Source organism: Oncorhynchus kisutch, linkage group LG24, assembly GCF_002021735.2.
Source record: "Oncorhynchus kisutch isolate 150728-3 linkage group LG24, Okis_V2, whole genome shotgun sequence".
NCBI lineage: Eukaryota > Metazoa > Chordata > Actinopteri > Salmoniformes > Salmonidae > Oncorhynchus > Oncorhynchus kisutch.
Window position 1 is genome coordinate 39,498,278 of NC_034197.2, and position 14,252 is coordinate 39,512,529.

Genomic DNA, 14,252 nt, shown 5'->3' on the forward strand with positions numbered 1-14,252 from the left:
GTGTTATGGTATAGGTGACTAACTCCTTGTGTTATGGTATAGGTGACTAACTCTTATGTGTTATGGTATAGGTGACTAACTCCATGTGTTATGGTATAGGTGACTAACTCCATGTGTTATGGTATAGGTGACTAACTCTATGTGTTATGGTATAGGTGACTAACTCCTTGTGTTATGGTATAGGTGACTAACTCCTTGTGTTATGGTATAGGTGACTAACTCTATGTGTTATGGTATAGGTGACTAACTCTATGTGTTATGGTATAGAAGACTAACTCCTTGTGTTATGGTATAGGTGACTAACTCCATGTGTTATGGTATAGGTGACTAACTCCATGTGTTATGGTATAGCTGACTAACTCCTTGTGTTATGGTATAGGTGACTAACTCCATCTGTTATGGTATAGATGACTAACTCCTTGTGTTACGGTATAGGTGACTAACTCTATGTGTTATGGTATAGGTGACTAACTCCATGTGTTATGGTATAGGTGACTAACTCCTTGTGTTATGGTATAGGAGACTAACTCCTTGTGTTATGGTATAGGAGACTAACTCCTTGTGTTATGGTATAGGTGACTAACTCCCTAACCGCCTGGTTTCTCTCTATCTCTACAGCTACAAGCGTGTGGTGACAAAGCAGCGAGCGGCCGTGGCGGTGGTGGTGTGTTGGACTGTGGCCTTCATCGTGGGCTTGACCCCCATGCTGGGCTGGAACAACCTCTGGAGGTAGATAGCTATGTATTTTAAATTAGTTGTGTGTTGTTTGCTAATTGCGATGTGACATTGACTGTGTCCGAAACAGCTTCCTATTCTCTATATAGTGCACTACTTTTGAACAGGGCCCCATAGGGTTGCTGTTTCAGGCTCCCCAATTGACCTTTCAATCATGTATTTATAAATAATTAATCTATTCTAGTTCTGCTATTGATACTATGTATCTATAATCTACCCAATTCAAAGTAAATAACACCTCTCTCTATCTCACTCTCCCCCTCCCCCGTACAATTCAAGGGCTTTATTGGCATGGGAAAAATATGGTAACATTGCCAAAGCAAGTGAAATAGATAATAAACAAAAGTGAAATAAACAATAAAAATAAACAGTAAACGTTACACTCACAGAAATTCCAAAAGAATAAAGACATTTCAAATGTCATATTATGTATATATAGTGTTGTAACAATGTGCAAATAGTAAAAGTACAAAAGGGAAAATAAATCAACATAAATATGGGTTATATTTACAATGATGTTTGTTATTCACTGGTTGCCCTTTTCTTGTGGCAACAGGTCACACATATTGCTGCTGTGATGACATTGTGGTATTTCACCCAGTAGATATGGGAGTTTATCAAAATTGGGTTTGTTTTCGAATTCTTTGTGGATCTGTGTAATCTGAGTGAAATAAGTGTCTCTAATATTGTCCTACAAGGCTATGCTCACTGTGTCACGGTTCATGAATCCACTGCCTCCCTCTCTCTTTCTCTTTCTCTTTCTCTCTCTCTCTCTCTCTCTCTCTCTCTCTCTCTCTCTCTCTCTCTCTCTCTCTCTCTCTCTCTCTCCCGTGTTTGTGTGGGCGTGGTTCCCAATCTCGGCCTGATTGTCTGTGCCAGCTGGAATCACTTATCTTCCCTTTATATGTTCTGTAACCAGTGTTTCTTGTTGTCAGATCGCTGTTACTTCTCTGAGTTTGTGTCGTGTGTCCGTGCTCATCTCTCACCGCCCTTGTGTGGATTATCTGCTGTGCTCCCTCCTACCCATCCGGACACACTCCCCTGGATTTCTCAGCACGCTATCATCGGAAGATGCGCCCTAGTCCCTGGGTCGGATTCCGTCGGGGTACAGTCTGTCTGTCCTGTTGCTGCTGTAAACTGTATTCATTAAACCATCGTTGCTTGCATCTTGCATCCGCCTCTGTATTGTCACAGAACGATCTGACCAGACCATGGATGCAGCGAGTTCAACGAGTCTGACCGAATTCATTTCCCGCAGTATCACGAGAATGGATCAACAAGAGGAGAACATCTCCAGCACAGGTCGGGCAGTACAAGCCCTTGTGACGCAGGTATCCCAGCTGACCCAACAATTACGACATCTGAGGGGTCTCGCTGCGCCACCTACACCGGCAGTTCAACCCGCCCCGCCAGAGCCGGATTCCCAGCTAGAGCCACGGCTACCGACACCAGAGGGTTATTCAGGTGATCCTGACTATTGCAGAGCTTTTCTTACGAGATGTTCCATGCAATTCTCGTTGCAGCCACGGACCTTCAACCGTGAACAGTCTAAGGTAGCATTCATACTCACACTGCTATCAGGCAAAGCGGCTCTTTGGGGAACGGCGGTGTGGGCGAACCAGGACCCATGCTGCACCTCTTTCCAGACACTCTCCGAGGAGATGAGAAGGGTCTTCGATCGGGCCGTGGCGGGTAGGGAGGCGGCCAGACTACTCGCTGACCTTCGCCAAGGAGACCGTTCAGTATTGGAATACTCCATCCAATTCCGCACTCTGGCCGCAGAGTGTCAGTGGAACGAGGAGGCGCAGTGGGACATGTTCCTGCATGGGCTGGAGGACCGGATCCAGAAGGAGATTTATGTTCTGGACCTTCCCAGGAATTTAAATGGACTAGTGGAACTAGCCTTGAGGGTCGACGCTTGTCTGAGTCGTATTGGCCGCCGAGCATGCCCTAACAGACCGTATAACGACACGGAGGGCTGGCATGCCAGCGGCGGGAACAAGGCCAGTTCAGCCTCCGCTCACGAACCCATGCAGCTGGGGAGAGCTCGCCTCTCCCGGGAAGAGAGGGAGAGGCGGAGATCCCAAGGACTCTGTCTCTACTGTGGTAGAGCGGGCCACTTTATCCACTCCTGCCCGGTAAAAGATCAGGCCCGGTAGTAAGCATGAGGCTACTATCGGGTGGTGTCACCACAGAGAAGACCTCATCATCTACTCTCCTCCCGGTAAGACTAAGATGGGCCACCCACACGCACGACACCCAAGCCTTACTGGACTCAGGAGCAGAGGGTAATTTCATGGACTTCAAGCTCGCTCACAAACTCCAGATACTCAAGATAAACTCAAGATATCCATCAACGCTCTCAATGGTCAAGAACTCCCCAACATTTCTCACACCACTGAACCTATCACACTCATCACTTCTGGCAATCACACTGAGACACTATCATTTCTACTCATGGACTCACCCCTTGCACCATTAGTTCTCGGCCACCCTTGGCTCACCCAACACAACCCCAGAGTTGACTGGGGTCATAACTCTATATCCATGTGGAGTAACAAGTGCCTTGAGTCCTGTTTGGTGTCTGCTTGTTCGTCTGTGTCTGATTCTGTGTTTCTAGAGGAGGCAGTGGATTTGTCTAACGTGCCCGTTGAATACCTCGACCTGAAGGAGGTGTTGAGTAAGTCCCGTGCTGCTTCTCTTCCTCCGCATCGTCCCTATGACTGTGCAATAGAATTATTGCCAGGTGAGTCTCCGCCTAAAGGCAAGTTATATTCACTCTCTGTTCCTGAGAGGGAGGCTATGGAGAGATACATCTCTGATTCTCTGGCATCTGGATTCATTCGTCCTTCCTCTTCTCCAGCGGGGGCGGGGTTCTTCTTTGTGGGGAAGAAGGACGGTTCTCTGCGTCCTTGCATTTATTACCGTGGGTTGAATAACATCACAGTGAAGAATACCTATCCCTTACCGTTGATGTCCTCAGCCTTTGAAAGGTTACAGGGAGCATCCGTGTTCACTAAGTTGGATTTACGAAATGCATATCATTTGGTTCGCATAAGGGGGGAGGACGAATGGAAGACCGCGTTTAACACCCCCAGAGGGCACTTCGAATATTTGGTCATGCCTTTTGGGCTATCCAACTCCCCAGCGGTTTTCCAGGCACTCGTCAATGACGTGCTGAGAGATATGATTGATCAGTTCATATATGTTTACCTGGATGACATACTGATTTTTTCTTCTTCTCTCCAGGAACACGTTCAGCACGTCAGACGAGTGCTTCAGAGGTTGTTGGAGAATGGACTTTTTGTCAAGGCGGAGAAATGCATTTTTCATGCACAATCCGTTCCATTCCTAGGTTACATCGTCTCGACTGAAGGTATTCGCATGGATCCTGACAAGGTTAAGGCTGTGGTGGATTGGCCAAGCCCAGATTCCCGTAAGGCCCTACAGAGGTTTCTGGGATTCGCCAATTTCTACCGGCGTTTCGTTCGCAACTTTAGCCAGATAGTCGCTCCTCTTACCGCCTTAACCTCCCCCAGAGTGACGTTCAGGTGGTCCGATACAGCCGAGGCTGCATTCACCAAACTCAAGAGCCGCTTTGTTTCGGCTCCCATCCTCATAGCTCCCGATCCCTCGCGTCAGTTCGTGGTGGAGGTGGACGCTTCAGAGGTGGGGGTAGGTGCGGTACTTTCCCAACGTTCCTCTTCTGACGACAAGATGCACCCTTGCGCGTTCCTTTCCCATCGGTTATCACCTGCGGAACGCAACTACGACATTGGCAACAGAGAGTTGTTGGCAGTGAAGTTAGCACTGGAGGAGTGGCGCCATTGGTTAGAGGGTTCGGGGGTACCTTTTATAGTTTGGACCGATCACAAGAATTTAGAATATATCAGAACCGCCAAGCGTATTGTCACACACTGAGTCTGTACATAGTCAAAGCTTTCCTTAAGTTTGGGTCAGTCACAGTGGTCAGGTATTCTGCCACTGTGTACTCTCTGTTTAGGGCCAAGTAGCATCCTAGTTTGCTAAAAAAAAAGGTTAATTCTTTCCAATGTTTCAAGTAATTATCTTTTTGTTGTCTCATGATTTGGTTGGTTCTAATTATGTTGCTGTCCTGGGGCGCTGTCTGGACCAGCTTGCTTAGAGGACTTTTCTCCAGGTTCATCTCTCTGTAGGGGATGGCTTTGTTATGGAAGGTTTGGGAATCACTTCCTTTTAGGTGGTTGTAGAATTTAACTGCTATTTTCTGGATTTTGATCATTAGCGGGTATTGGCCTAATTCTGCTCTGCATGCATTATTTGGTGTTTTACGTTGTACACAGAGGATATTTTTGCAGAATTCTGCATGCAGTCTCAATTTGGCGTTTCTCCCATTTTGTGAATTCTTGGTTGATGAGCGGACCCCAGACCTCACAACCATAAAGGGCAATGGGTTCTAGAACTGATTCAAGTATTTTTAGCCAGATCCCAATTGGTATGTCGAATTTGATGTTCCTTTTGATGGCATCGAAGGCCCTTGTCTTGTCTCAGCTCGTTCACAGCTTTGTGGAAGTTACCTGTGGCGCTGATGTTATTAAAACCCATATTTATGTTTCACCGAGGTATGTATAGATTTTTTGTTTGCTCTAGGGCAACGGTGTCTAGATGGAATTTGTATTTGTGGTCCTGGCGACTGGACCTTTTTTGGAACACCATTATTTTTGTCTTATTGAGATTTACAGTCAAGGCCCAGGTTTGGCAGAATTTGTGCAGAAGATCTAGGTGCTGCTGTAGGCCCTCCTTAGTTGGGGACAGAAGCACCAGATCATCAGCAAACAATAGACATTTTACTTCAGATTCTAGTAGGGTGAGGCCGGGTGCTGCAGACTGTTCTTGTGCCCTCACCAATTTGTTGATATATATGTTGAAGAGGGTGGGGCTTAAGCTGCATCCCTGTCTCACCCCACGGCCTTTTGGAAAGAAATGTGTGTGTTTTTTGCCCATTTTAACCGCACACTTGTTTCTGTACATGGATTTTATAGTGTCGGATATTTTTCCCCAACACCACTTTCCATCAATTTGTATAGCAGACCCCCATGCCAAATTGAGTCAAAGTTTTTTTTTAAATCAACAAAGCATGTGAAGACTTTGCCTTCATTTTGCTTTGTTTGTTTGTCAATTAAGGTGTGCAGGGTGAATACGTGGTCTGACGTACTGTAGTTTGGTAAAAAGCCAATTTGACATTTGCTCAGTACATTGTTTTCACTGAGGAAATGTATGAGTCTGCTGTTCACCCCCTCTCTATCCCCCCCTTTTGTCGTCCTCCCTACAGGCTGCAGCAGAACGGTTCCCTGAACGAGGATCTCATCATCACCTGTCAGTTTGAGAACGTAATCAGCATGGACTATATGGTCTACTTCAACTTCTTTGGCTGGGTATTATAACATCTCTCTTTATGTAGTATATCAGCTGGGTATTATAACATCTCTCTGTATGTAGTATATCAGCTGGGTATTATAACATCTCTCTTTATGTAGTATATCAGCTGGGTATTATAACATCTCTCTGTATGTAGTATATCAGCTGGGTATTATAACATCTCTCTTTATGTAGTATATCAGCTGGGTATTATAACATCTCTCTTTATGTAGTATATCAGCTGGGTATTATAACATCTCTCTATACATTGTATATCAGCTGGGTATTATAACATCTCTCTTTATGTAGTATATCAGCTGGGTATTATAACATCTCTCTTTATGTAGTATATCAGCTGGGTATTATAACATCTCTCTGTATGTAGTATATCAGCTGGGTATTATAACATCTCTCTTTATGTAGTATATCAGCTGGGTATTATAACATCTCTCTTTATGTAGTATATCAGCTGGGTATTATAACATCTCTCTTTATGTAGTATATCAGCTGGGTATTATAACATCTCTCTTTATGTAGTATATCAGCTGGGTATTATAACATCTCTCTTTATGTAGTATATCAGCTGGGTATTATAACATCTCTCTTTATGTAGTATATCAGCTGGGTATTATAACATCTCTCTATACATTGTATATCAGCTGGGTATTATAACATCTCTCTTTATGTAGTATATCAGCTGGGTATTATAACATCTCTCTTTATGTAGTATATCAGCTGGGTATTATAACATCTCTCTTTATGTAGTATATCAGCTGGGTATTATAACATCTCTCTTTATGTAGTATATCAGCTGGGTATTATAACATCTCTCTTTATGTAGTATATCAGCTGGGTATTATAACATCTCTCTATATGCAGTGTATCTTATGTTCATAAGACTTGAGGTCAGGGCGTCTGATGTTGTTTGTTGAACTAAAGCGTTTCAGGGATACATGTATTGTTGTTTAGTAGCTCTGTAGCTCAACTAGTGCATGGGGTAAATGGACTGGACTATTTTCCACTACAGGTGCTGCCTCCTTTACTCCTCATGCTGGTCATTTACACAGAGATCTTCTACATGATCCACAAGCAACTCAACAAGAAGGTGAGGTGACCACCATCCCTCCTCCACTTCCATGTAGCCTCGCCCCACCTCTGTTTGTGATATCTTGTCAATTCCTTGTCACTCATTGTAATGCTGAACAGGAGACTTCCATAAGTCATAAGTCTCAATAGTCACACCCGACTGACTACCTCATCCCCATATTATTACTTACCCTCTTGCTCTTTTGCACCCCAGTATCTCCACTTGCACATCATCAACTGCACATCTATCACTCCAGTATTAATGCTAAATTGTAATTATTTTCACCTCTAGGGCCTGTTTATTGCCTACCTCCCTACTCTTCTACATTTCCACACACTGTACTGATTTTTCTATTTTTATTTTACTTTGTGTTATTGACTGTACGTTTGTTTATGTGTAACTCTGTGTTGTTTTTGTTGCACTGCTTTGCTTTATCTTGGTCAGGTCGCAGTTGTAAATAAGAACTTGTTCTCAACTGGCCTACCTGGTTAAATAAAGGTGTTCTCAACTGGCCTACCTGGTTAAATAAAGGTGTTCTCAACTGGCCTACCTGGTTAAATAAAGGTGAAATCAAATTAAAAATAAGGAGATGGCAAAAACAGAAACAGACTAGAACCAAGGTCACTAGATGATCTATCTAGGGGAAATGGATCCCCTATAAAAGCTATATACAATATTATTTGTTATTTACAATAATACATTATTAAAGGTAATCTTTATTCTTACAGGCTTGCACCACCAACCACACCGATCCCAACAAGTACTACAACAAGGAACTCAAACTGGCCAAGTCCCTGGCCCTGGTTCTCTTCCTGTTCGCCATCAGCTGGCTTCCCCTCCACATCATCAACTGCATCACATTGTTCTGTCCGAACTGCGACAAACCCCTGTTCCTGATCTACATCGCTATATTACTCACGCACGGCAACTCAGCCGTCAACCCCATCGTCTACGCCTTCCGCATCAAGAAGTTCCGAGACGCTTTCCTGAAGATCTGGAAGCAGTACTTCTGTTGTAAGGACGTACCCGCCATCTTGAACCAGCCTAGTGAGAAGGATAGGAAAGAGAACCAGAATGGCAACGGAAATGGAAACGGGAATCCTAATCCGAACAGAGACTCACAGCCAGCTCTATCGCCACCACAAGAAGGGCAGCAGCCTTCACTAGAGCAGATGCAGGAGGTCAAGCCCCAACGGCCACAGTCTCACAATGATGATCCAACACAGTAGAAACCCCCAATGGAGCTCAACAATATCTAACTAACCCCGGAAACAGAAGGGAGTTTCTACATTGATGTGTCAGAAACCCTATGAGTTTCTATGTCTTGGGAGATGAATAGAGGTTGTTTAACAGGAGTCAGAGGCATCCTCATAGTCATTCTGAATGTATAGCTAGCTACCAATGGAGGAGTATGACATAGTGAAAGAAAAGTTTAACCAGTTTACTTTTTGTACCTTGCACCTGAAAGGCATTGGATGTGTTTGTGTGTACACCTTTTTTTAATGGGAGTGTGGCATGTTACCTACTGAATGGAAGGATTCAGGAGCAGAGTTTGGCGGCTTGCAGGACTTGTAAAGATATCTTACAGACTGTGAAATCACATTTTAACAGGCGGAGGTGTATTTGAGTTTGAGGCAGAGGAAAAAACATTGAAAAGGAGTATTAGGGTTTATATTGTAAAAACATTGAAAAGGAGTATTAGGGTTTATATGGTAAAAACATTGAAAAGGAGTATTAGGGTTTATACTGTAAAAACATTGAAAAGGAGTATTAGGGTTTATACTGTAAAAACATTGAAAAGGAGTATTAGGGTTTATACGGTAAAAAACATTTTCCCACCATTCATTTTTCCCATAGGGGATTTTAGAAACACTTAAAGTAAGGGTTGTGTTTCATGTAGGTTTACCCTGGCGTGACGTTTAGATTACCATGTAAATCTCTCTCGGACAAGGTGACTTTTATCGACATATTCGCCTCTATTTACTCTCAGAATTGATAATGCTAATTAGCATCAAAGTAGAAATCCCTGCATGTCTTCTCTAGTTGACACCTTTGCTAACAGGTATTGTGTCAATTTAAAACAGTTAACAGAATTGTCCATTTAAAGAAATGTAGCCAATTTATTCATTACTACATTTAGCTAACATTTACCCTGCTGGTCATCTATGAACGTTTGAACATCTTGGCCATGTATTGTTATATTTCTCAATCTGGCACAGCCAGAAGAGGACATGCCTGGTTCCTCTCTAGGTTACTTCCTAGGTTCCTGCCTTTCTAGGGAGTTTTTCCTAGCCACCGTGCTTCTACATCTGCATTAATTGCTGTTTGGGGTTTTAGGCTGGGTTTCTGTATAGCACTTTGTGACATCAGCTGATGTAAAAAGTGCTTTATAAATAATTTTGATAGATGGTGGAAAAACGATTGGAACCATTTCCCTCTTTGACCGTTTGGTTTTATGGGTATTATGACTCATTCTGTGGTACTCTATTAGGGTTTATGTGGTAAAAACCATTGAAAAGGAGTATTAAAGTTTATACTGTAAAAACACTGAAAATAACTATTAGGGTTTATAACGCTAAAAAAGGGTAATGAAACATTTGCAATAATGCATTATTCAATCAGATCCGCTTTAGGAGGTGTCGGAGGTGAAACTGCTTTCGAGCTGTCAAGTCCACAAGCAGCTCCTGGAATTATATCTCGAGCGGACATTACCACTGGCTACACGGAATCCCATGTAGCCTTGTTTACAGATTTGAATGTTAGATCTAGGCTGATAGAAATCCTCATTATTTTGTATAATGATTTTCAATTTGAGCATCATCTATATAGCCTAGACTTTCTCGTTCTGAACTTCTAACGTGAATGGGAGGGGTGTGGCTTCGTGACAATGATCAAGAGCAGTTGCATCGATTTGACAGCTCCGACGTAATTACACCTCAGACACAGCAAAAACATCAGCTATACGGGTTTCGGCTATCGCCAGTTAACGCTTGATCTGATTGAATCTAGGCCTAAATCTCTTTGATAATGAGACATCTTAATAACAAACTAATCTGGAGACACTAAGCTTCAATTTACAGTTAACAGAACAGTGGATCTTTATGACATTGTGAAATTGGAAAGGAACTGGTAGTTGATATGATTCTCATCACAAAATGTGCAAAATACAACACTGACTGTGAGGTCAAATCAATGTCACGTTCTCAAAATGTTTTACATTTTACCATGTACAAAGATGGCTTATAAACCGAAACAAAATAATCGTATTTTTTGTATTATTTAAAAAATAAAAAATAAAAACTAGACAAGTCGGTTAAAGAACAAATTCTTATTTACAATGACGGCCGACACCGGGTCATTATGGGACTCCCAATCACAGCCGGATGTGATACAGCCTGGATAAAACAACATGAAAATGTGACTTAAAAGGGTTACAGATGTTCCAATTGTCAAACGATAAGGTTCATCTCCCTGCTGTTCATTAAACTGAATTGATTTGAGCTGAGAAAGGCGTAATATGAATGTAATGATGTGAATTAAATGTAGCTACTGTGGCAGCTCGTTAGCTATGAATGGACACATATCTTGATTCAGGGTCTTAAGACACAAGAAGCACAGCAGAGGAATGAGTGGAGCTTTGTTTCCCTCTCCCTCTCCTCTATACCTCTCCCTCTCCTCTACACCTCTCTCTCCCCTCTACTCCTCTCCCTCCCCTCTATACCTCTGCTGTCCTCTCCCTCCCCTCTACACCTCTGCTGTCCTCTCTCTCCCCTCTACACCTCTCCTTCCCCTCTACACCTCTGCTGTCCTCTCCCTCCCCTCTACACCTCTCCCTCCCCTCTACACCTCTGCTGTCCTCTCCCTCCCCTCTACACCTCTCCCTCCCCTCTACACCTCTGCTCTCCTCTCCCTCCCCTCTACACCTCTGCTGTCCTCTCCCTCCCCTCTACACCTCTCCCTCCCCTCTACACCTCTGCTGTCCTCTCCCTCCCCTCTACACCTCTCCCTCCCCTCTATACCTCTGCTCTCCTCTCTCTCCCCTCTACACCTCTGCTCTCCTCTCCCTCCCCTCTACACCTCTGCTGTCCTCTCCCTCCCCTCTACACCTCTCCCTCCCCTCTACACCTCTGCTCTCCTCTCCCTCCCCTCTACACCGCTCGGAGGACAAACGATAAGGACAAAAAGGTGTCTGCGCTGACATGACGGTTTTGTAACTCCTCAATTTTAATTATTCCTCCCCTCCCTCCCTCCTTCCTCAGCCATCGCTCCCTCCAATACTACATTCCTCCCTCCCTCCGCCAAATAATACTGATCTGCTACAGAGAGAAGAGAGAGAGAGAAAGAGAGAAAGAGGCACATGGGAGGGGCTGGGGGGATTCATTCCAACTGAAGGAGCTTTTGAAGAATATTCTCTCTAGCCCTTCCTTTCAGGGCCTGGTATCTGTGTGTGTGATTGGCTGTGGACGGGGGATGACAGCATAGAGAAGATGCTCTTAAGAAGCGTTTATCCCTCTTCTGAAACCAGCTGGAGATAAGAGTTGCTTGGCTTTTTGATCCCACTCTCTCTGCTCTCTACAACTTCTCTGTGTGAATGTCCCAAATGGCTCCCTGGGGTGCCATTTGGGACTCAGTCATACATTAATCGTATTCAAGACTACATGCCACTGAACGGGGCCATTTCTTCGGGCCACAGCCTTAATCAGTGTTTTAATCTGTCTGGACTAACTGACTGACTGGCTGAGGATTCAACATGGAAATTCAGATTCAGACAGTATCTATAGAATCACTGTATCTAGCTCAACTGGGTTTTTGCTTTGTTTGCATAATGCTCCGCTTGTACTGATTGGCCGGTTGATTGGCCTGATTGGCCGGTTGCCTGTTTTTGTGTTATCATGCCAACTTGTTGTCACTCACTGTCATGCCTTAATGACAGCTACGGATTTGACACGAGCACAGATCTGGGATCAGGCTAGCTTGGAATGGCATCCTGCACGTCCTTCTTTCTTTGGATTTTTTTTTTTGCCATTGTTTGTGTCCACCTATAGAGTACACTACTTTCATCCAGGGCCCTTGGGCCTATGGTAGTGCATAGGGCTACGGTCAAAACTAGTGCACTATATCAGGAATAGGGTGCCATTTGTAATGCACGCATCATCTTTGACCACACTCGCTGTTGGTACAGTGTGAGGATGAGAATGTATTATATTGAAGTTTATTGTACAGTATGTAGAGTCTAAATATGTTTCTCTTTACCTTTATTTAACTAGGCAAGTCAGTGAAGAAGACATTCTTATTTTCAATGATGGCCTAGGAACAGGGGAGGGGGTTAACTGCGTTCTTCAGGGGCAGAATGACAGAATTATACCTTGTCGGCTCGGGGATTTTATCTTTACAACCTTCTGGTAACTAGTCCAACGCTCTAACCACAAGGCTACCTGCCGCCCCAAACGGCTATATGACTGATGCCATGCCCAGACTGTGGCTATATGACTGATGCCATGCCCAGACTGTGGCTATATGACTGATGCCATGCCCAGACTGTGTCTATATGACTGATGCCATGCCCAGACTGTGTCTATATGACTGATGCCATGCCCAGACTGTGTCTATATGACTGATGCCATGCCCAGACTGTGTCTATATGACTGATGCCATGCCCAGACTGTGTCTATATGACTGATGCCATGCCCAGACTGTGGCTATATGACTGATGCCATGCCCAGACTGTGGCTATATGACTGATGCCATGCCCAGACTGTGGCTATATGACTGATGCCATGCCCAGACTGTGTCTATATGACTGATGCCATGCCCAGACTGTGTCTATATGACTGATGCCATGCCCAGACTGTGGCTATATGACTGATGCCATGCCCAGACTGTGGCTATATGACTGATGCCATGCCCAGACTGTGGCTATATGACTGATGCCATGCCCAGACTGTGGCTATATGACTGATGCCATGCCCAGACTGTGGCTATATGACTGATGCCATGCCCAGACTGTGTCTATATGACTGATGCCATGCCCAGACTGTGGCTATATGACTGATGCCATGCCCAGACTGTGGCTATATGACTGATGCCATGCCCAGACTGTGGCTATATGACTGATGCCATGCCCAGACTGTGTCTATATGACTGATGCCATGCCCAGACTGTGTCTATATGACTGATGCCATGCCCAGACTGTGGCTATATGACTGATGCCATGCCCAGAATGTGGCTATATGACTGATGCCATGCCCAGACTGTGTCTATATGACTGATGCCATGCCCAGACTGTGGCTATATGACTGATGCCATGCCCAGACTGTGGCTATATGACTGATGCCATGCCCAGACTGTGGCTATATGACTGATGCCATGCCCAGACTGTGTCTATATGACTGATGCCATGCCCAGACTGTGGCTATATGACTGATGCCATGCCCAGACTGTGGCTATATGACTGATGCCATGCCCAGACTGTGGCTATATGACTGATGCCATGCCCAGACTGTGGCTATATGACTGATGCCATGCCCAGACTGTGTCTATATGACTGATGCCATGCCCAGACTGTGGCTATATGACTGATGCCATGCCCAGACTGTGGCTATATGACTGATGCCATGCCCAGACTGTGGCTATATGACTGATGCCATGCCCAGACTGTGGCTATATGACTGATGCCATGCCCAGACTGTGGCTATATGACTGATGCCATGCCCAGACTGTGTCTATATGACTGATGCCATGCCCAGACTGTGGCTATATGACTGATGCCATGCCCAGACTGTGGCTATATGACTGATGCCATGCCCAGACTGTGGCTATATGACTGATGCCATGCCCAGACTGTGGCTATATGACTGATGCCATGCCCAGACTGTGTCTATATGACTGATGCCATGCCCAGACTGTGGCTATATGACTGATGCCATGCCCAGACTGTGTCTATATGACTGATGCCATGCCCAGACTCTGGCTATATGACTGATGCCATGCCCAGACTCTGGCTATATGACTGATGCCATGCCCAGACTGTGGC

General features: G+C 44.6%; 1 protein-coding gene across 1 annotated transcript in view; it reads left to right on the forward strand.

Moving 5' to 3' along the window:
- LOC109874228 (adenosine receptor A1-like) overlaps nt 1-10,959 on the forward strand; it is an 18,155-nt gene extending 7,196 nt beyond the window's left edge. The window contains exons 2-5 of the mRNA XM_031804094.1: nt 619-729; nt 6,047-6,149; nt 7,160-7,237; nt 7,948-10,959. Coding sequence (XP_031659954.1) covers nt 619-729; nt 6,047-6,149; nt 7,160-7,237; nt 7,948-8,448 — 793 coding nt within the window. The 3' untranslated portion in view covers nt 8,449-10,959. The remainder of the gene's footprint in view (nt 1-618; nt 730-6,046; nt 6,150-7,159; nt 7,238-7,947) is intronic.
- The last annotated feature ends 3,293 nt before the right edge of the window (nt 10,960-14,252 follow it).